Raw genomic sequence first — 22,687 nt, 5'->3', positions numbered from 1 at the left:
ATTACTTTTCATACCCCACCCCTACCTACGGTTCGGCCACCTCTCTGCTCACTGCCAGTTTCCACCCAAAGCTACGTGGAGCGAGGAGAGAAGGCAAAGTTCAGGTCCTTCTGGTTTTGCCGATTACGGGCAGGTCTGATATTGGTTGGGGGCGGGATGGGGGGGGGGAGGTCAGTGGGGGAGCCCAGGTGTGAAGAATGAGGACTTTGCCTGAATCTGTTTCCCTTGCTGTCCAGCCCCACCCCTGCATTCCCCCATCCAATCAGAAACCAGAAATGGGATGAGTTCAGAGAGTAGCTTCCCAGCTCAGGCTCTGGGGTGAGAAGTTGTTAATAAAATACCTGGAAAGGACTTTGTGGTCACAGGTGTCTTCTTCCAGGTCATCTGAGGAGCGAACAGTTCCGGGTGCTATAAATATTGAACTTTCTACGTGGTCCACGTGTTTTCTTTTTTCCTTTTTTTTACTGCTGATCGGTTCTTCCATTACCTTTTCTTCTAATGGGTTTGCTAAGTTTTCCGAGTTTGGAAACTCCTGGGACTGAAGGATATGACAACCAAACACAAATCAGAATTTTACGCTGAGATGTTGAGTGCGTGACACCACCCGGCAGCGCCCTGCTCCACCTTGACTCCGAGGCCCAGCTAGGGCGCCCCTTCCAATCCTGCCTCTTCCATGGGTTCCTTCCAGCACAGCCCACCATGGAGGAGAAGCCCACCCGAACTGCTGCTCCCCGGGCAGAGTTCCAAATGCTCCAGACTGATGGATCGAAAACAGCATGGGTTTTACAGTCAGGAAGACCTGGTTTCCAATCCTGGCTAAGTCAGCTATCTGACCTTGAGCAACTGACTATCTCTCTGATCCTTGGTTTCCCTGTCTGGCAAATGGGGATAATGATTATCAGCCTCTTCCCACTATACCACAGTGCTTCCTATAAAGGATGTCCCTCACAGTGGACAATGGTTGGACCCTTCACACAACCACCATCCACTTAAACAGAGGAACAAATCCTAGAGGCCAGGTGGGCCAAGGGGTGTGAAGGTGGCTCCTGTGTTTGGAGAGATGAATCTTCACCGTGCTTTTGGCCGAAGGTGTATGGCTGTGCCACCTTTGTAGCATTTATATGATAAGGAATCTTTGACCTCCACCCGCCCCCCCCCCCCAGGCACTCTGAAACCCACCAGCGATGCTCGCACGTGAATCGAGAAGCGTGAGAATTGCTGGCAGCACCTCTCAAGAATTCTCACAGGGGCTGGAAAAACCTGCTCAACTGGTGTCCCAATAAGAGGATCAGAGTGGCCGCCAGTGCAGCCCAGGGGAACAAAGCTCCTTGCAGACATGAAAACCGCTCTCAGCGATCTGAAAGGCCAGCTGCTCCTCCGTTATCAATGAGCAAATGCTACCTTTTCTGAAAGGTGAGGTGAGGAGAGGACTGACTTTCTTAAAGACTGGAAGTAGAACTTGCCATTTTCTAGTCCAGTTAGAAGATAGTTTTCGCTTTTCTTTTTAAGGAAGGGACAGGTATCGGAGAAATGCTCCACCCCCTGTCATCCTCTCTGTCAGGAGGCAAGTCATCCTGGGCTGCACCCCTTCCCCTCCCCCGCCCCTGCTCACTGACAGGGATCAAGGGTGGGGCTACACTCGGGAGCCAATGGCAAGGTGCGCTTGGGAGCCATGGGCACCTGCTCGTCGTTGGATGCCTCATCTGCGTGCCCACAGGCCACACTCCATCACTGGGGGAGGGGAACTTAGGCGCTCATTGGCCATTCTAAGTCACCCAGAGGGGCAGAAAGGCAACTCAGGCTCTCCCCAATCCCAGTCCCCTTTCTTTTGTTCTAAAAGAGCTTTTTGGCCTGTAATAATCCAGAGAATCACCCCAGTTGCTGTTGTCATCCCCCAACCTGGGGACCCCGAGACCTGATGTCACTGAGGGGCATTTCTCAACCCGCCGGATCTTCTGGTCTCCCACAGGACAAGCCTGCTCTGACAGACAGCAGACAGAGGGCTAGGGGCAGGGGACAGGACGAGGTTCCTTGCCCCTGGGCAGAAGGGGAAGGTGGCAGGCAGGTCTCTCGCACCCATGGAGCCACCCAGCCCTCTTCTCCAGCCGAAGACGGACCGAGAATGGGTGCTCGGCACCAAAGGATAGGTCCGGCCACACGTGGCTTCTGGACTGTTAGTGCCAGAGAACTCTGAGGCCCCCCGGTACTCGGGCAGCTACTCCCCACTGCCTGGAGCGCGCAGACCCATAAATGATGCTACCACTTCTGGCCCATCTAAATCCTAAATGCCTTTTAAGGCGACTCAGATTCCCCTTCTCCTGCAGCCTCCCCAGGGCAAGCACCTTTGGGCCTCCGCTGGGTCCTGTCCTGACTTTCCAGCACCTCAGGGTTTAATTTACCTGCCCTCACCGGATACCCCAAACTGTCACGCAATGCACCTTGTTTCCTGTCAGGCTGACCTCTGGAGCCCAGAGATTAATACACAAACGCTCACTCTCTCCCAGGAGAGAAAACCACAACCCACGAAAGCTGCAGCAGTCCACCAGAGAACCATCGAGAATGTTATCACTATAAATGGGAGAGTGACTGCTCTGCCTGGAGAGGGGCTGGGCGGGCTCCCGGGAGGGGATGCTGTTGGCAATGGGCTTTGAAGATGAGTAAGTGCTCGCCAAGCCAAGTGTGGGGAAGGGCGTCCGGATGGGGGGACCAGCTCCAGCAAAGCCCAGAGGCAGGCTGGGAGGCAGGGAGGAGGTGGGCTTGTCCGGAGGGGAGGGCGGGGAGGGGGACCCAGAGGGACATGCAGTCAGGGCTCCCCACACCCTCTCACTGATCACTCTGGGGGGGGGCCCCTCTGAAGCTGCTGGGCCAGATGACGTGGAGACACGAGGTGGCAGAGGAGCACGTGCCCAGCTGCCCCGGCTCAGAAGTGCGCGTCCGCCTTGCCCTGTTTACACAACCCACTTCTAACCACATGAGCCGAACAATAGCGCTCAACAAGCAAAAGGCCTTTAAAAATCAAGGCTGGAGTCCAGGGTGAGGTCTGGCTTGGTTTTCTCAGGCTGCCGCGGGGTTGGGGGTAAAGTTCACTAAGTGCATGCTAGGTAGAGCCGCGATTGCTACTTAAAATGATTTCTGCTACTGCTAAGCTGGACCCTCAAGCACCGCAAGCATGGCCTCATCTGATCTCCTGGGCAGCCTGCGGGCAGGGCCCAGACTAGGGGAGGCCAGCGAGACACCCAGGGTGCAAAACTGACGACAAGTGTTCCTCTCGGGTGCTAACCCTGACCTTGCCTGAGCCTGAGGGAGCGTCTCCTTAAATTCTGGACCTGGGATGCCTGCGAGGGAAACTGCCTCTCTCTGTTTTATGGAGGAAGAAGCCGAGCTGAGGAGAAGCACAGAATTCCCCACTCGGCGTTCCCGCCCCCGCAGTCAAGTACCTGGTGGCCCTGCACGGGGACACTCTCTGCGCCCTCACTTGGCAGGTGGTCCTCCTGTGGGGACGGGGGGCTGGGTTCCGAGGCTGGGCTGGCATCCTCTGCGACGCTGGCCTGGGGGTGGCCCTTGCCCCGCCCGGCGAAGCTGCAGCTGCTCTGGGAGGCCTCGGCCTCCCCAGCCCCCGCGTCTGGCAGATACCCCTCTGGCTCTTCGAGGTCCACTTCTTCGTTTTTCAAATCCTCCACGCCTTCTGCGTAAGCCTCCAAAACCGCAGCCAGGGGGACCTCATAATGCGGGTAGTAGAAAAGGTCGTGGGGGATGATGGAGATCCTGGAGGGCGGTGGAGACGGCTCGAAATCCAGGCCCTCGTCGCTGGGGCTGCGGAGGGTCTCCAAGCTGCGGCTGCTGTTGGCTGGACTGGAAGGCAACTCTCCCCCAAGGCCCCGTGGGCCCTCGGTCTCCCCTTCCTCCTCACCCCGACGGCGCCGGGGGGACTTGTGCTTGGCCTTTTCACACACTTCTGGCTTTTTATCCACCGGTGCCTCCAAAGAAGAGCCTCGGTCTTCCGGTCCAGGGTCCTCGTGAGGTTCCTGCTGGTTGGGCTTCACCGGGGCCTCATCCAAATCTGTCTTCCTGTGGGCAGATTTACCTCTCCTTTTACGCAACTTCTCAGCACGGTCCTCGGACACCTCTTCCTCGGCAGGTTTTTTCTCATGAGGCGAAGGAACCTCGTGGAAAGCCTGGCTGGTGGAGGGAAAACCTACGAGGTTGCTGCTGAATTTCGAGGCTTTTAATGGTATGCCTTCGAAAGGGTCTTCCTTATCCATAGCTTCGACAGTCAGCAGCTTAACCTCGATCTCCATGGAATCGGCCACAACGGTATCCTCTCCCAGGGATGACGGGGAACGGCCCTCTTCCCCTGGGCCAGCTGCCCTCTCCGACGCCCCATTCCAGGAGGGAGAGGTCTGGGAAGTCGGAGGATGACTGACCTTACCGTCCACTGAAGACACGTCACTGGGGGCCTCACTGGAGGCTGCTTCCAGGATCTCCAGGGCCTCCTGTTTCGGTGTTTCCTCGGCAACCTCAGCCGCCCAGACCTGTCCGTCCTGCTTGGACAACTCCTTGGTCTCTCTTGGGCTTCCTTCGAAGCGAAGGTCTGGACTGTAGAAAGGGTCCCTACTGCAGGAGGCCTCCTTGTAGGTGTCAGCCTCAAAGTGCACAGTTTTCTTGATTGGCAGAGAGGTGGACCTCTGGCTGTCCTTTCTGGATGATAAGATGGAAGATTCTGGAGCCAGCTCGCCGGTGCTGTTGATCCTCCCGGGGACCCCTTGGAGAACCTGGTCAATGATCTCGTGCGTGAACTCAGAGCAGCTGTCTGCCAGCTCCTGGCTGGTAACGCAGGGCTCCTTCACGCCCTCAGGCTTGTCACAGACGAAGACTTTGGAGGGTGGCGGGTGGCTCGTTTCGTGGTTGACGGTGTAGGCACGCTCCCCGTTCTCAGTCAGAAGGAAGACGGTGCTCTCTTGTTCAGAAGGGGTTTCTCTGATGCGAACGAAGGTGGATTCAATAGGGGCTTCTTTGTCGGAATCCGCAAAATCCTCCTGCCAAGAAGTACAGGGCAACGTGAAATCAGCAGAGCGTCTGAGTGTCACGCGGCGTCCCCTCTCAAAACACAAACACCAAAGTGGAAAAAGCACTTCAGAAGGAATGGAAGTGTTCTGATGCAGAGGCAGACCGGCAAATGACTACTGTTCCTGCTGAAATGTGAGAACACCAAGGTTTAAAAGAATGTGTTTTTTTTTAAAGCTATGGCTGCAAAGACATATCAATGAACTGAACTCTGGAGAAGGATGAGCCCTTCCTAAGTGAGCAGAGATTGTCCACGAGTTCATACCTGCGGGCCACTGCCTGGTCTGGGTATGGACAGAGATGAGGAAAGATCAGCTAAATATTTATTGATTGTGTGGGCTGGCGTGAGAGATTGAATCTAGAAGGGGCCCAAACACAACACTAGTTCTCTTCATATACTAATTCTCCCACACAGAGACTTCTGCTAAGTAAGATGCAGCTGAATCATTCACAATAGCCAAGACATGGAAGCAACCTAAGTGTCCACCAACAGAGGAATGGATAAAGAAGATGTGGTGTACACACACACACACACACAAAATGGAATATTACTCAGCCATAAAACAGAATGAAACAACGCCACTGACCACAACACGCATGGACATAGAGATTATCGTACTAAGTGAAGTAAGGCAGATAGACAAAGACAAATATCATATGATATCATTTATACATGGAATCTAAAATATGATACAAATGAGCTTATTTACAAAACAGAAACAGACCCACAGACACAGAAAACAAACTTATGGTTACCAAAGGGGAAAGGCAAGGGAGGGATATATTAGGAGTTTGAGGTAAATATATACACACTACTATATATAAAATAGATAACCAACAAGGACTTATTGTATAGCACAAGGAACTATATTCAATATCTTGTAATAATCCATAATGGCAAAGAATATGAAAAAGAATCTATGTACGTAACTGGATCACTCTGCTGTACGCCAGAAACTAACATAACATTGTAAATCAACTACACTTCAGTTAGAAACAAAAAGATGCAGCAGCTGAGAGCAGCGCTGAAAAGCAGAGAGCAATCTTGGTGGTACTGCAGAGCCTGGCTCCCAATGCACTGGTAGGGAGGGTGGACTGACCTCATTATACAATTACTTGAAACTGGAGGGCTGAAATTAAATAAAACTTCAACAGAGCCTTTATCAGCTCCTGAGAAGGTCAAAATGATCAGCTCCTCATTATAGGTCCTTGTTTGGGAAAGGGCTATATTCTCTGGGGGAAAAATGTCATCTACCTCAACTGTACTGCTCCTTTATACACCAGATTTGGCATAAAATAAAAAAAAATTTAAGTCACAAATAAGCAAGAGAAGAGACCCATAATCAGGAGAAACAACAGTCATTAGAAGTAGACCCAAAGATAACTGGGGGTTAGAACTAGTAAATAAAGAGTCTAAAATAACCGCTTAACCTATACTACAAGAAATACAAAGGTTTTTCTTCAGGCTGAAGGAAAGGATCACAGATGAAAGCCTGGAGCTGAAGGGGGGAATGAAAAGTACCTGAGATGGTAATGTATGGCCAATGTAAAAGACTATTTAAAAAGTTTTCTTAAAAAGTCTCCTGTTTAAAGCACAAATAATAACAAAGCATTGAGGATTAAAACATATGCAGAAGAAAGTCAGTGGCAATAACAGCACAAAGGGATGGAGAAGAGGTGAGTGGAATGACATAGTTGCATATATAAAAATATATAAATATGCATTTTATTTCATGTTGTATTATAGTAATCCAAAGTAGACTGAGTTACGTTCAAGATGAATATTATAACCCCTAGTTTGAAAACTACTAAAAAGATAAAACAAGGAGATGTTGTTTTAAAGCCAACAGAGGAGATAAAATGGAAACCAAAAAAGTAATTGAATAATCAGAAAAAAAGTTAGAAAGGAAGGACAAAGGAACATAGAACAGATAGGACCAATAAAAAACAACAATCAAGATGGTAGATTACGTGAAGTAAATGGTAAAAAAAAATACACTAATAAAATGACACACTAATTCTTGTCAGAATGGATGAAAAACAAGACCCAACTCTATACTATTTGCAAGGGACGTGCTTTAAACATAAGCATACTCTGGAAGGAGAAAGATGGAAAAAGATGTATCACACAAACACTAATCATCAGAAAGTTGGTATGGCTATATTCCTGTCAGACCAAGGACACTCCAAGACAAAATAAAATAAAAATAAAATGATGATGTCATCAGGAAGAGACAACAGTCCTAAATGTGTATACATGTATGGCAGAGCTTCCACATACATAAAACAAAAGCTGACAGAAGTAAGAAGCACAACCAATCCACAATCATAAGTCAGAGATTTTTAACTTTTCTCCCTCACACTCATTGATAGGAAAAGCAAAAAAAAAGAGTCAGTATGTCCATAGGATATTAGAACAGCATATTAACCAACTCAACCTAATTGATATTTAAAGACTGCCAACACTTTCACTGCACAAGACACATTCTTTGCAAGTGCATGTGGTATGTTTACCCAAATAAGCCATATGTCGGGCCATAAAGCCAGGTACAGTGTCTGGTATGTGGTCAGGGCTTAATGAATGTTTACTGAAATGTACTAAACTCAGCTGAATTGTTAAGCTTAAAAAAAACAGCGGTTTAATTGGGAGTCTAGATTAGCTGGGATGGCTCATCTGTATTCCCCTGGGGATGTAAATGGACTGTTCTGTGGTGATGCACTGTGTTCCATGAGTCAGGATGACCTACTCCAGGTATCATATCTTGTTGAACCTCTCTTGCCCCAGCCCTAGTCTCTGACCCCAGCACTGGGGAGATCCAAGTGTCAGATCTGCTGAATCCCGGCCGTGACCTTGACTCACACAAATATCGTAACTTTTAGTTAATTTTAAACTCTGCCTACAGCTTAAGAGCTCAGGGCTAATAAAAGCCCTGGTGCCTAGTATTTCAGAATTCAGTAATGGCCTATGAAGATTAAATTGCAAAATAATATCACCACCATTTTCTGGGCATCAACTGCTGTGCCACGCACAGGAGTAAGTACTTTCTGTATCTATTTATTCTTCACGTAACTCTGAAACGTGGGTCATCTTTCCATTTTACAGATGGCATCTCATACGGACATGTATCAGAGAGGTTACGAAAGCGGCTCAAGGTCACACAGCTTCAAGTGGAAGAACTGACATTCCAGCCCTGGAATGCCTGCTTCAAAAGTACCCTGGAAAGTGATCTGTGGGCCAGAAACAGACGGGAAACACACACATAGGTAGGGACTGGAATGAGAGCCACATACTGGGGAAGACCCAGTCTGGCTCTTCTGAGCTATGCAAAATGGGGTCTCGGTTTCAGCATATGTTGTAAGGAATCTAAAAGCTTGAACTTTGCAACCACAGAGAACTGGGATCAAACCCCAGCTCTGCACTTGGTAGCTGGGCAACCCTGAAGAGCTCTTTAAGCCTCTTAGAGTATCTGTTTTCTCTTCTACAAAGTGAAAATGATGATACCAAGTCAAGTGGAATCGCAGAGGTGGCAGTCAGCCCAGAGACACAAGGGATGGTTACCTGACAAGCCTCCAGCTAAAAGAGCGGCCCATTCTCCCTGCAAGTATTAGCTCTTTATGCTTTTTTTCTTTTTTGTCTAGTACGTCTAACTACCTGAAATGATGACATGTTTGCGGACTTGTCAACTGTTTCCTCTATTAGAACAAAGCTACAAAAGGTCAGGGACCTCATCCATCGTGCTTATCGCTAAGTTCCCCTGAGCCAGCAGTAGGTGTTCAGCAGATTTCCAATACATTCAATAAAGGACTGTTGTTACCCTTGTGATCATTGTTATTATCATCTTGGGCTTATGCACGGGTTGGCTGGAGGTTCAACAGAGCCATGACAACTTCTAAAAGGTCTGATTCTGCTCCAAACACTCTGTCAGCAAGTCTACTCAGATTCTGAAAATAAAAAGGCATGCTTTTGAATGGTCATTGTCTATGAGAATTTTTCACAGTCTGATAAAATCTGGTAGACTGCTGAAAGGTTCCATCTGGCATCTAGAAAATCAAGTGGCTGATTCATATTACAGGTGGGCATCTCTTCTAATCTTAATAAAGTTTGGGATGGGAAGAGGTTTGTAAGAGGTGTGCCTAGCTTCCCACTCTGCTTTTAAATGTCATACACGTTATCTATGATTTTGAAATGAGTGAGCGGCAAAGCGCTTGAGGTCGAGTTTTGATCCTTACGGCTGTCACACAGAACAACACAGCCCGAGCCCCGAGCTCCATGGGATGGCCAGCTGATGGAAGTGTATGGTTTCTGAATTATAGGTAAGGAAAACAGACATACGGCTTCCAACTCCGGGAAATGTTCTAGAAACTGAGCCACGTAAGTCACGATGGACTGCTCATCTGGCGTGTCAACCATGATGTCTGTTAAGAGAGACACAGGAGTTAGAAGGACACGCAAAACACGGTTTTTATTTTATTGATTTAAACCATTTTTAATTAAAAAATTGTTTTCCAGCTTTATTGAGGTATAATTGACAAATGAAAATTGTATATATTTAAGGTGTACAGCATGATGGTTTGACATACATATACATTGTGAAATAATTCCCACAAGCAAGTTAATTCACACATCCATCACCTCACAGAGCTACCTTTTTTGTTTTTTGGGTTTTTTTGGTGTGCTGAGAAACCTTAAGATCTACCCTCTTAGTAAATTTCTAGTACACAATACAGTACTATGAGCTATAGTCACCATACTGTACGTTAGACTCCCCAGAACTTATTCATCTTATACCTGAAAGTTTGTACATTTCCCTACTTTTCCCACCCCACCCCCAACCCCAGCCCCTGGTAACCACCCTTATACCCTCTGGCTCTATGAGTTTGGCTTTTTCAGATTCCACCACGTATAAGTGAGATCATGTAGTATTTGTCTTTCTGTGCCTGGCTTACTTCACTCAGCATAATGTCCTCCAGGTTCATTTGTGCTGTGTGCTTTTCTTTTTCATGGCTGAATAATATTCCATTGTACATACACACAGCATTTTCTTTATCTCTTCATCCACTGATGGACGCGTTGGTTGTTACCATGCTTTGCCTATTGTGAATAATGCTGCAGTGAACACTGGTGTGCAGATATTTCTCCAAGATTGCAATTTCATTTCCTTTGTTTTTGTTTTGTTTGTTTTGGGGGGGCTTTTTTTGTTTGGGGGGGGGTTTTGGTCATGCAGCATGCCTTGCGGGATCTTAGTTCCCTGACCAGGGATCAAACTCAGGCCCACAGCAGTGAAAGCACTGGGTCTTAACCACTAGACTGCCAGGGAATTCCTGAGGTGGTTGGTTTATTTTTGTTGTTTTTTTAAATTTCATTTCCTTTGGATATATATTCAGTAGAGGGTTTGCTGGATCACATGATTGTCTATTTTTAATTTTTTGAGGAACCTCCATACAGTTTTCCATAAGAGCTGCACCAATTTACATTCCCACCAACAAGAACACGTGGTTTTTACATGGGATCTTGGGATGCTTGATGGCGAAGGATCCCACAGACCAGGGAGGTATTTTCTCTTTATTGTACACTTCAGGAAATCTAGGCCCAGAGAAGGGGAATGATTTGAGGGAAGCCTCACACGTGGCTGATGAGCAGAGAAGGTGGAATGAAGACTCCAGCTCTCCTTGCACCCAGGATTCTGTTGTTCCCTACTGTCTTAGTCCCTCCCTGCCAGCAGCCAGCTCACTGCCTGCCCCATCAGTGAGTCTGTTGAGCTGGGACCCTCACTCACTGCCAGAGGGAGTCCTAAGTTAGCCTAATCCACATGGAAGGCGATGTGACAGAGATAACCAAGTGCCCTAACAAGGTGCGTACTTTCTAGCTGTGTCATTCATTCCGCTGTTGGGACCTGGTCCTGGAGGAACTAATCTGAGATGCACACTGAGTTTTAACCAATAAGATGTTCATTGCAGCGTTATGTATAAACATGACTATTCTGAAACAACCTCGATGTCCACCAGTAGTAAAGAGCTAAGTAAATTTTGGTGCACCCACTGAATGGACCATTATGCGGCCAATAAAAATATGTAATGAGGACCTCCTATCAGCATACTTATGTCACAATTATAACATTAGGTTTAAAAAAAGTAGGATACAAAACCATACATACACTGAATGATCCCAATTAGGTAAAAAAATTGTAATTAGATGTAAGGAAAAATACTGGGAAAATGATCTCAGTGGCAGGAATACAGGAGATGTAAAACTGACTTCATTAGATATTTCTGTATTCTCCAGGTTGGACAGCAGGTGTTACATATGTAAAAAAAAAAAAAAATATATATATATATATATATATATATATATATAACAAAGAAAGAGAGAGAACCACATCTACCTTCTGGCTCCAGGAGCCTGGGGATGTGAAGGGCGTCGTGAGCGATGCTGAAAGCCTTCTCTAGATTTTCCCGCATGGAGTCTTCTAGCGCCTGCTTCATGTCGACCAGGCTGGGGTCAATGGCCTTGATCACTGCCAGGAAAGCCAGCCCGCTTCTCCAGCTGCCTGCAAAGTCCTGCACCGCCACGCCATACCTGAGGAAAAGGAGCCGCCTCAGTGCAGGTCAGTAAGCAGACTCGGGGATGCCTCGCGGGCCTCCGAGCGGGGCTGGGAGCTGCCGACCTGGGGAGGCCAAGATGCCCCAAGCCCTGAGGATGGGGATAGCTGCACTGAACCATTGGTATTTCCACTTCCAGACAAACAGGATAGGAAGGTGTCCATCACACGAGGAGACATAATAGAACCTTGTGTTTCCCAATTTCCAGATATATACATATTTATACACACATTTATATAAAGGAGTCATTTTATACACTGTTCCTTTTATCAGTGATGTTCAAAATGCAGCAAACATAGTAGATGTGTTGTGTAAAAAAATGGAGCCAGAAAGACACAAGTTCACACTCCGGCTGCCCCGCTGTGCTTCCAGGGCTGTGGCCTTGAGTCACACACCTTCTAAGCCTCAAACTCATTTATAAAACAGGGCAGCTGTCATGGGCAAGTATTAGGTTGGATCCCCCAAAATGGCCATGTCATGTGGACAATCTAATGTGCAATGCAGATGGCACGTGAAAGCCACTCACTAAGGGACAGCTAACGTCATGATTAATATAAATAAAATCAGAACATTAAAAGTGACAAAGATAGATAATCCTGCCAGGCACTCATTTCCTTTGGACTCCATCCCTTGAGACCATATCCGCCCCCGTCAGTCTCTCAACTGTGATCCCTGAACTCTCTTTAAAAAAAAATCCTGGGGCTTCCCTGGTGGCGCAGTGGTTGAGAGTCCGCCTGCCGATGCAGGGGACATGGGATCTTGCCCCAGTCCGGGAAGATCCCACATGCCGCGGAGCGGCTGGGCCCGTGAGCCATGGCTGCTGAGCCTGCGCAACGGGAGAGGCCAAAACAGTGAGAGGCCCGCGTACCGCAAAAAAAAAAAAAATGCTGTTATTTAGAAATCATTTGAGATTCATAAGAAGTTGCAACAGCAGTACAAAGGGCCCCTGTAGACCCTTCACCCAGCTTCTTTCAACGGCAGCATCCTACGTTACCGGCGTGTGTTATCAGAACCGGGACACCGACGTGGGTACAGGGCTATTAAGACCACAGACCGAATTAGGATTTCACTGGCTTCAGTGTCACGGGGACGGTGTAAGCGCCATGACACTTTGTCACAAGCACCCATTCCTGTGACCGGTGCCGCAATGGCGGTACAGATGTTCTACTCCCTGCAAAGGCCCTTCCTCTCTGTTACAGCCACCCTAACTCCTGGCAATGAGCTCACTTGATTTATTTTAAAATAAATTTTAAAATAAGTAAAATAAATTTATTTGAAAACACCATTTACTGGTTGCTCACATTAATCAACTCTATCACGCTTAACCCCTTAATCAAAACCCCAAAGACCCAACTTCTCTCTCATCTTTTATTTCCATACACTGGGGAGCCAGGATCTGCTGCTGAGCACTTACTAAGTGCTGGTACTCTGCAAGGTGCTTTCACAGGGTTTATTTCATTTAACCCCAACTCTCCCATAAGGGGGTGAGTGGTAAGTCACCATCTACAGATGCAGCTTAGAAAGATAAGAGATTCACCAGGCTCTCCCCAGTCTGGAAGGGGTTAAACAGAAGGCCAGGAACTTGGTTCCAGTTCACCTGTCTCAGTTTTGGAAGGGCCAGACCTGACTCTGATAGGCTGCAGCCTTTATTGTTACTCATTTTTAAGTAGGTCCAGACTCTGAAAGATACCCAGAGGCTTAATAATAAATGTCCATGTTATTAGGATCCAAGGGCCATCCCCACATTGGGATTTAATGTGTTGAAGGCCCCTGGGATTTCTATTCTATCATCAGCTTTCTGCAAACCAAACACGGGGTGAGTACCGTTTTGTGTGCAGAAACAGAAACTGACAGGATGCCTTTTCTGAGAGTCTACGTGAAGCGCCGGGCACATAACTGAGTACACGGTGATGCCCTTCTTCTTAGCCCTCCTCCCCCTGCCTGGCAGAGCACGGGGCTGGGGCACAGGGCGTGTGGCTTACTTCCTTGTTTTCCTCTGCACCCATGTCAACAGTGTCCTGATGGCCCTCCTCTGGTCTTTCACCGATATCACCGCACTCCTCTCTGCAGTGGGCGTGGGTGGGAAGGAGGAGTCTGAGTCTGTGCCCCCCGAGCCGGGTGACAGGCTGGAAGATGGAGAATTTCTGCTGAGGTTGCCGGTGAGTTCTTTAATCTGGAAGGAAAACGGCGGTTCAGACCCCGGAGGCAGACCCAGCACGGTCCCCCGTGGATCCCGGCTGGAGGGACCACTTGTGCAGAACTGGTTCTCCAGATCGGGAGAAACCCCTTCCTGAGGGTCGTGTGTCAGGGGGTCAGGGGTCAGGGGTCAGTACTCATGATGGCCTGGCTGTTTCTTGTGGCTTGTGGTGCGTGCAGTGATGCTTTGCAGGGAAAATCATCTCTTCCTGGAGTCTCTTTAGCTCTGGCCAGAGGCTGCACATGAGGTCTTCCTGACCTGACTCCACCTACCCCTACCCCGTCCTTTCATGGCCATCGCTCCCAGAGTGCATCATGCTGTTTCAAGCCCCACCGCCTATGCTCACCCAGGTCCTGCTGCCTGGATGTCCCTCCCTTCCAACACTGAACTCCTGGCTACTCAAAATGTGCTCTTACCATGGGGTGCCTGTGAGAAATGCAGAACCCCAGGCCCCGCCCCAGACCTACGAAATCAGACTCTGCATTTCAATACCACCCCCATACCAGGTGACTGGTATGCACAATAAAGTCTGAGAGGCACTTGTCTAGCGAACTCCTCATCCTTTAAAACCCTGCTCTGTTGTCACTTTACCCAGGAAGTTTTCCCCTCCCCCCTTCCCCCTCTGAGATAGCTGCCCCAGCTTGGAGCAACACTCTGCCCATATACTGATCATGGCCTGCACCACAGAATTCTATAATAGGGGACTGACCTGTCTGAGACACCAGAAAGTCATGAGAGCAAGACTTTGTATGCTCAGAGCCTGGCACATGGGAGAAGCTCACTAGACATTTACCAAATAAATGAATGACGATCCAGAGTGGAGTTAAGGACTTTTTACACATTCCAGAACGTTTCCAGTCTATCAGGGAGTTGAAGAACAAACATCAGTGACTGCAGCCTGTATGCGACACTGTACAATTGACAAAGGGCTTTCCCACGTAGCATCTCTTGATGCCCACCACATATTTGGGCCACTGCTACCATTTCACAGATGTGGAAACTGAGGCTCAGAGGGAGCCTGTGGTTTTATAAGTTCAGGGCTATTGTCTCCAAGCCTTGTTTGAGCTCATTCTTCTCTGAAATGTAAGCATAAGCCTCTGTGCAGATCATTTTTACGCTTGGGAGACCCATTAAGCCACGAGCCATTATCTTCTATTTCAAAAGAGGGGGATTTTAGAAGATAAAACATCAACTCACTCCTTCCTACTCAGGGAAAAGAACTTGAGCACAATTTGAAATATCCCCTTCATACTCCAGCCATAGACCCTGTCCTTGCTCTATAAAATCTGCATTTCCAGATAGAGGCTGAGGGTGCTAAGGATGGAAAAACAAGGTCTTTCCTGTCACACACACCTCTTCCTAGAGCTATCTTTGTACAGGCTCTTTAACCGTCTCTGATGAACACAAGTCATTTTAGGAAAGTAACTCTCCCAAGTTCAATTTTTGGTTGGAAGTATCCCCCAGTTGTTGTGACACTTTAGAACAAAATTACTTTTCGAAGTAAATATGTAACTCTTCAAGTACCAAGAGGAGAACAGAGCTCACATCACTTTTAGAATCACAGGAATTCAAAACCTTTAGCAACCAGGTTCTTCTAGTTCTTTCCCAGGAAACAGAAAAGTCAAAATCTGTTAGAAACGAAATCTCACTGTCTCCCTCCATCCAGCTCCACTCTTGTGTTGCTGGAGATCATTACCGTGTGTTATAGGAAAGAAATGATTTTACCTGGAAGAAGAGGATGATGTTCCAAATCAGCCCAAGAACCAAAGAGGGGTTGCCATCTGCTATTTCTGCCGCGTCGATGCTGACCAGTTTCACCTGGAGAGAAGCAATTTATAAGCTTAACAAGAGTGTCCAAACAGGATGCAACATGCTATTTTCTGATGCTGTCGTCGTGGGCCCGTTTCTCTTTCTCACCTGTGCTGTTCGGTGCTGCCCCAGGCCACCTCTCGGGGACCCCAACGTGCAAAAGGGTACATAAGTGCGTCTAATAAACACGTGCGTAGTACTTCGCGTGCACAGACACTATTCTAAGCTCCTTACAAGTATTCATCCTCACAACAACCCCACATCACAGATTCTTCTATTATCTCTATATTTCCGGTAAAGAAATTCCAGAGCAGTCAATGTAACGTGCCCAGGACACACAGCTAGTAAAAAAGTCATCCTTTTCCAAGAACAGATGGTAAATGCCCAAGGTCGGTCTGTGTACTACACTAACACCACCAAACCTCCAGATTTAACACATCTTTGGACAAACACAGAGCACTGACATCAGCGATCAAGGATCACGGACAGTGAAGACAATTATCCGTTACTGATGAGAAATAGTGTGTGGGGATAAGGCTGCTACCCAGCGTTTCTGCATCTTTCTGCAACAACCCGCAACAAAATACCCTACTGACTGGTTCAGATGGGCATATCTGAGAAACCCTTAAGAGATTACGTTATTTATTTAACTATGTTCTGACCACAGGATGATTGCCCTTGGTGAATGCCTGAGGCACTGGTTTTCAAAGTGTGGTCCCTGGACCAGCAGCATGTTGTCACCTGGGAACTCCTTAGAAACGCAAATTCTCCCGCAGACCAACTGAATCAGAAACCCTGGGAGGGGCCACAATCTGCATTTTAAATATTCTCTTCTATTTGATCTGATTCGATCGAGCCTAGTGACTCCATCATTCTTTTTTTTTTTTTTTGCGGTACGCGGGCCTCTCACTGTTGTAGCCTCTCCCGTTGCGGAGCACAGGCTCCGGATGCGCAGGCTCAGCGGCCATGGCTCACGGGCCCAGCCGCTCCGCGGCATGTGGGATCTTCCTGGACCGGGGCACGAACCCATGTCTCCTGCATCGGCAGGCAGACTCTCAACCACTGCGCCACCAGGGAAGCCCCACAATCTGCATTTTAACCAGAGCTCCAAGTGATTCTGCTACACGCTTGGGTTTGAGGACCCCTGCCCTAAGTCATCATTTTACTCTGCAAACAAAACCTGAGTATGTAGATCAGGTGTCTGCAAACTTCTGTAAAGAGCCAGAGAGCAAATATTGAAGACTGCAGGCCACAACCGTCTGTGTTACATTTTCCGCCTCTTCATTCTTTACCACCCTTTGCAAATGCAAACTCCATTCTTCAGGGGGAGGAGAGGAGAAATCAAGTAAATCGAGGTAAACTTTTCCTTTTCTTTTTTTGGCTGCGTTAGGTCTTCGCTGCTGCGCGCAGGCGTTCTCTAGTTGCAGCAAGCGGGGCTACCCTTCGTTGCCACACACAGGCTTCTCTTGTTGCGGAGCATGGGCTTTGGGCACGCGGGCTTCAGTAGTTGCGAAGCAAGGGCTCAGTAGTTGTGGCTCGCGGGCTCTAGAGCAGAGGCTCAGTAGTCATGGCGGACGGGCTTAGTTGCTCCGTGGCATGTGGGATCTTCCTGGACCAGGGCTCGAACCCACGTCCCCTGCATTGGCAGGAGAACTCTTAACCACTGCGCTACCAGAGAAGTCCCAAGGTAAACTTTCAAATCCAAATTTGATTCATAAAATTCTGCTTGGGAGACTCGGGAAAGAAAACACAAAGAGAGCGTCTCACACAAATCTTCTTTCTCTCTTTCCTTTGGGGCTTTCAAAAAAGATGGGTCTCTGTCCCTACCGGTTCCTCAGGGGTTTCTGGCCACACCCATCAGTAGGGCCTGGGCTTTCCTAATCACAGGTGAGAATCCTGAGTCCCTGGCTCAGGTGTGTTTTGCAGGTTGATGCCCAGAGAATAATCAGGGAGCACAAGCTCATCACTGGCGGGTTAGAGGCTGAAGGAAGTGGTCAATATTGTGAACAACAAAGCCAATCGAATTCAGGCCCAACAGTCCGTCCATATTCATCACGGCCACACGTCCCATGGGATGAACCACCTGCGGTCTGTGGCTGATCGCGTGCCCTGGACCTCTGCTCTGGCAGCTCTCTCCGCTTCTGTGGCTCACTGATCACATCCCAGCACGGGGGAGTCACATCAAAGCACTTAGTCAATCCTGGCCTTCACCATCCCCTGGAGGAAGCCCAGCATGGCCTCTGAGCTGAGGTTCACGGAAAGTGTCCCAAAGTGAGAAATCACGGAGCTGCCTTGTAGGGATGTGGGGATAGGATGGCGCACTCTCTTGGGACAGGGAGGGAAGGGGGGGCAGGGAGTAGACGTCACCTCTGGAGAATAAAGCACTCTCCTGGCCACAGGGACTGGGGAGCCTGGCTGAGGGAAGGCAGGGATTATGGATATGCCCGAAGACCTTGCCGCGGGTGCCCAGCCACTGCTTGGTTCTTCCTGGCAAACAGACGATGTAGCAGCCGGACATCAGTCAGAAGCTTCAGGGACAATGTCCTCCTCCCCCTCTTCCCGCTAACTTGGTTGTTTTCGCCACACTGACAATAAGTGGACCAACTGGCTTCTGGGAATATCCCTCCTCCCCCTCTGGCTGGCACATCCATCGTGGGGCAGTGATAATGGTCATCACGGTAATGCCTTCCCCGGGGAGAGCTGACTTCTGCCCAGTGGTTCTCATGGGTTAGTCATACTATACCCATTGCACAGATGAGCAAGTTGAGGCTCGGAGAGGTTGAACGACCTGCCGGAGGTCACAGAGCTGGTCCTGTGGGGCAGCGGGTCTCTGACACAGGAGTGAACACCATGCTCTGAGCCTCACAGTTTCAGGGGAGAGAGGGAGGGACAGAGGCTGGCCACACTAACAGCACCTGAATACTGGGACAAATGGGACCTGACTGCTGCCCCTCCAGCACCCGCTTGGCATTGATCACCCAGTTCTGGGCACTTTTTTGGCTCAGGAGAGCCACTGGGCCCGTCCTCCCTCGAGCTGGGACAGTGGGACAGGAAGGGGCCAACAAGGGCCCAGATTCTGGCAATGGGAAAGAGACTGTAACCAAAATGCCTGTTTCCACCTGCCTCACCCACCGGTGCTCTCCTCCCCATGGGGCCATTCACCTGCCGGCCACGGGAGCCAACGGGGCAAAGAGCTGACATAACACAACTACATTTGGTGTATTTCCAGATTTTTAAATAAAAAATAAAGGAGAAGGGAGCTTTACTGTTCTTTCTTTTGTACCATAAGGCAGCTACTGCAGTTGGGGAAACATTTAAGGACGGATTACAGAAGGCCAGGCCTGCCACCCCTGAGCATGGGCTAGTCCTACCTGCAACGCCCCCCAGCAGGCTCCCAGGCTGTTTGTTTTTTCGCTTCTGCAGGATCACTGCTCCTCCCTGGGCCCCTGCAGTGACGAGCAGCCTGCTGTCCGCGTGAGGCCTCCTCTGCGAGGCTCTAAGCTCCTTGAAGCGGAGATGTGCTCCTAATGCAGCTTTATGTCCCCAAGGCTGAGCACAGCCCTGGGCCCACAGAAGACACTTTGTAAACGCAGGGGGAGAGTTCTGCCTACAGTACAGACCCATCAACACGTGGCAGCTGGCAGAGCAGGAAATTACTTAGGGGTTCGCAAGCTGGAAGGAAGAACAGTGAGTATCCCGGCCAGTGGTCCCAAGGCCCCACGTTATCATAGAAACAACGCTCTTCGGAATTCAGGCGTGGACACTGCCCAGGAGGGCCACGCCTAACGCTCCCTTCCAGGAGCAGACAGTGGAGCTATGGAGCTGGGGAGAGGTAGCAAGAGCCACAGCTAACGAACGCAGACCTCACCCTGTGCCCTGTGCCCGCACTTGGCTAAACCGCACCTGGATGGGCACAATCCATCCTCAACAACTCTCTGAAGTAGGTTTGCCTCTCATCACCTCTGTGTAACAGATGTGGAAATGGAGGCTCAAGGCGTCTACATCATTTCCCAGGAGTGGAAGCCGTGGCAGCGGTGCCCTGAACGTGGCGTCAGCACCGAGGCGGAGGGTGAAACTGACTCTGCAGAGAGGCCAGCATTTTCACGAAACGGGACGTGCTTTTTTAAAAGCAGCTTTATTGAAAGATACAATTCACATTCCATCCAATTCACCCATTTAAAATATACAATTCCATGGTTTTTGGCATCACCATAATTTTAGAGCATTTTCATCACCTCAAAAAGAAATCCTATACCCTTTAACTGTCACTTGTCTAATCCCCCAACCTCTCTCAGCCCTGAGCAACCACCCATCTCTTTTCTGACTCGAGAGATTTCCCTGCTGGACGTTTCATAGGAATCGATTCATAGAAGAAGTGGTCCTTTTTGTCTGGCATCTTTCATAATGTTTTCAAGGTTCAACCACACTGTAGCTTGTATCAGCACTTCATTCTTTTTCATGGCAGAATAATATTCCGTTGCACGGATAGACCACATTTTGTTCATCCCTTTGTCCACGGATGGGCATCTGGGTTGCTCCCACCTTTTGGCTATTATGAATGATGCTGCCATGACCAGAGCTGTGCTTTTTGGCCGTCACCACCTGAACTCCCTCCTAGGTCTAGGGCTTTCCCCACAGTATGGGAGGCAGAGTACACCTCCCTCTTCAAAAGCCAAAGGTGCTTTTCCCTGCCCCTGGCAGCCAGGACATGGGTGGGGATCCAGGCTTATCAGCCCAGGCCTTAGAATCTGAATGAGTGACACCGAGAGTTCCTTCCAGGGGCTGTGCTGGAGGCAGGGGGACAGTGCAGTAAAAACCCCTCAGCTTGCCCGACACATCAGCATGTACAGTAGACCATCATCACAGAAGTGCAATTTGTTTGGGGTTCCCGGTGGTAAACAACAGGATCTGATCTGGGCTGATTTAAGCAGAAAAGGAATGTGTTGAAAGGATGCCAAGGGGTCACAGAATGACTTGGAAGACTGGGGAATCAGGGCTGGGATGAAACCCAGGGCTGCTGAGTGCCGGCACCACTGCACGGCCCCTCCCCCTTCCAATGCAGGGACCCACGTGGTCATTAATTGGTGAAACTTAACGAAAGGGGAACTTTGCAAATTTCATCCCTCTAGGGCCATTCCTTCCCAGTTTTGGAGGACGCGAAGCAGAGTTCAAAACACAGAAAAGGCTAATTTAAGTCGAGAAAGTTATATCAAAGGGGACAGAGTTATGTAATTTTCCCCAGGCTCATTTGGCCCCCTTTTCCTCCCTGCTTCTCCCATATTCTGAGTTCTAAGAAAAAGTTTTTACACGCTGCCATGCTCTTATCCCCCAAAATGAAAACGAAAATGTCAACTAAATTCTGAACATCTGAGAGCCTGAGCCTGACGGAGATGGAGGGGCGGGCAGGGAGTCAGGGACTGTATCTCCGGCTGATGGATTAGCTGCGGGAGTTCTGTTACATTTCAACTTAGTTTCATTAGACCATCTCAGCAGGGTCCCCTTTGCCCGCATCTCTTGTGACCAGCATTAAACTTCAAATTATGTCCTTTTGGTCACAGGGAAGTCTGTGTTAACAAGATGTGTTTCAGATACTTACATTGCTATCTTCCAAAAACTTAAGCGCTTTCGCTATGTTGTTCAACCGAAAAATACGATGGGATGAGGACTTGTATTCGTGCAGCTGTAACACAAACCAGAACAGAACAAGCAGTTACGTCAAGACAGGCACTCAGTCCCCAGCGGTGCCGTCGGATGTGCTTGTCTTTTTCTTTACCTTTTTCACATTAGTCTCAAGAGAAGGTTGGGGCTCATAGCAGAGCCCACACGGACCACATCCAAACCCGGGCATGGGGCCCCAGGATGCACAACAGTACCCTCAGGGGCCCCCGACGGTCACCTTATTTATGGTTCTTGGGACCAAACTCACTCGAGTTGAAGGAGGGGAATCCAGGGGTTAAACAAGGGACAGATTTGTCAAGTGTTTCTCTCTGACCCAGCTCCTGGCTTTTGATACTCCTCCCTCCTCCAGAGACTGTCGGTGACATGTTCTCACTGCACTGATGCTTTTCGTCAGGGCAGAAAGCGTCAGCCGGGAGTGTCACCCACAGCTGCTAAATCATCCGGTAAGCCCTCCCTGGCGGCCGCAGATGTTTCTGTTTTCTGGCCAAGAGCTTTGTGGACATTTATCCCAGGTCAGAGAGAGAGACAGACAGACGGAGACAGAAACACAGAGAGACAGAGAAAAGAGAGACAGAGAAAGAGACAGACACAGAGAGACACAGAGAAGCATAGAGAGACTGAGAGAGGAGAGAGAGAGAGAGAGAGAGAGGAGAGAGAGAGAGAGGAGAGAGAGAGAGAGGAGAGAGAGAGAAAGGAGAGAAGGGGGGGGAGAGAGAGAGAGAGAGAGAAAGGTGTTTGCAGAAGCAAAAACTCTGACAATGCTCGTCGCACCCACCAGGAGCAGCAGCAAAGGAAACTCATCCTGAAACTGAAGTCCGTCCCCACTCCTCCAGGTGGGCGCTTTACACTATAAGGAAGCCAGTGGGTATCACTTCCACACGGTGTGAACTTCCAGGCAAGCTAATGGGTGAGGTCTTGGATGTTCTTGGCTGGGCTCCAGGATCAAAGACTCCCAACAGAGGCCCCGCAAGGACATGGTAGCTCCTAACCAGTGCCCTGGCAGCAAAGTGGGAGCCTGGGCTGCTGGGAACACAGAACGAGGGGCTAGAATGCGCTTTTTCAGGAAGCCTGTTAGAGACTATGCTGGCAGCCCATTGTGAGATGTGCAAAGAAACCAAATACAGTAAGTCCCCTGCACACGAACCTTCAAGTTGTGAACTTTCAAAGATGCGAACGTGCGTTTGCATGTCCAATCACGTACGTTAGTTCACGTGTCTGGCGTACATTGCCACGTGCGTGCATCCTCTACGAGTGGTTGTGCTTTTGTGTCCTTCACTGTATAGTACTGTATAGAGTACAGTAGTGCAGTATCTTTATTTCAAGCCCAGGATGTCCGGA

At 49.0% G+C, this 22,687-nt stretch overlaps 1 protein-coding gene across 1 annotated transcript in view; it reads right to left on the bottom strand.

Moving 5' to 3' along the window:
• The window catches only part of CLMN (calmin), a 116,750-nt gene that overhangs the window by 11,852 nt on the left and 82,211 nt on the right, over window positions 1-22,687 (bottom strand). Inside the window, exons 4-10 of the mRNA XM_082849365.1 lie at window positions 21,267-21,350; window positions 15,587-15,679; window positions 13,647-13,837; window positions 11,448-11,641; window positions 9,398-9,480; window positions 3,438-5,036; window positions 342-538 (exon numbers count right to left, since the gene is read on the bottom strand). Of these exons, the coding sequence (XP_082705491.1) occupies window positions 342-538; window positions 3,438-5,036; window positions 9,398-9,480; window positions 11,448-11,641; window positions 13,647-13,837; window positions 15,587-15,679; window positions 21,267-21,350 (2,441 nt within the window). The remainder of the gene's footprint in view (window positions 1-341; window positions 539-3,437; window positions 5,037-9,397; window positions 9,481-11,447; window positions 11,642-13,646; window positions 13,838-15,586; window positions 15,680-21,266; window positions 21,351-22,687) is intronic.

The sequence above is a fragment of the Leucopleurus acutus genome, assembly GCF_964270905.1.
Source record: "Leucopleurus acutus genome assembly, chromosome: 1".
NCBI classification, from domain to species: Eukaryota; Metazoa; Chordata; class Mammalia; order Artiodactyla; family Delphinidae; genus Leucopleurus; species Leucopleurus acutus.
The sequence above is the reverse complement of the archived record's forward strand: the minus strand, read 5'-3'. Positions and strand labels throughout refer to the sequence as shown.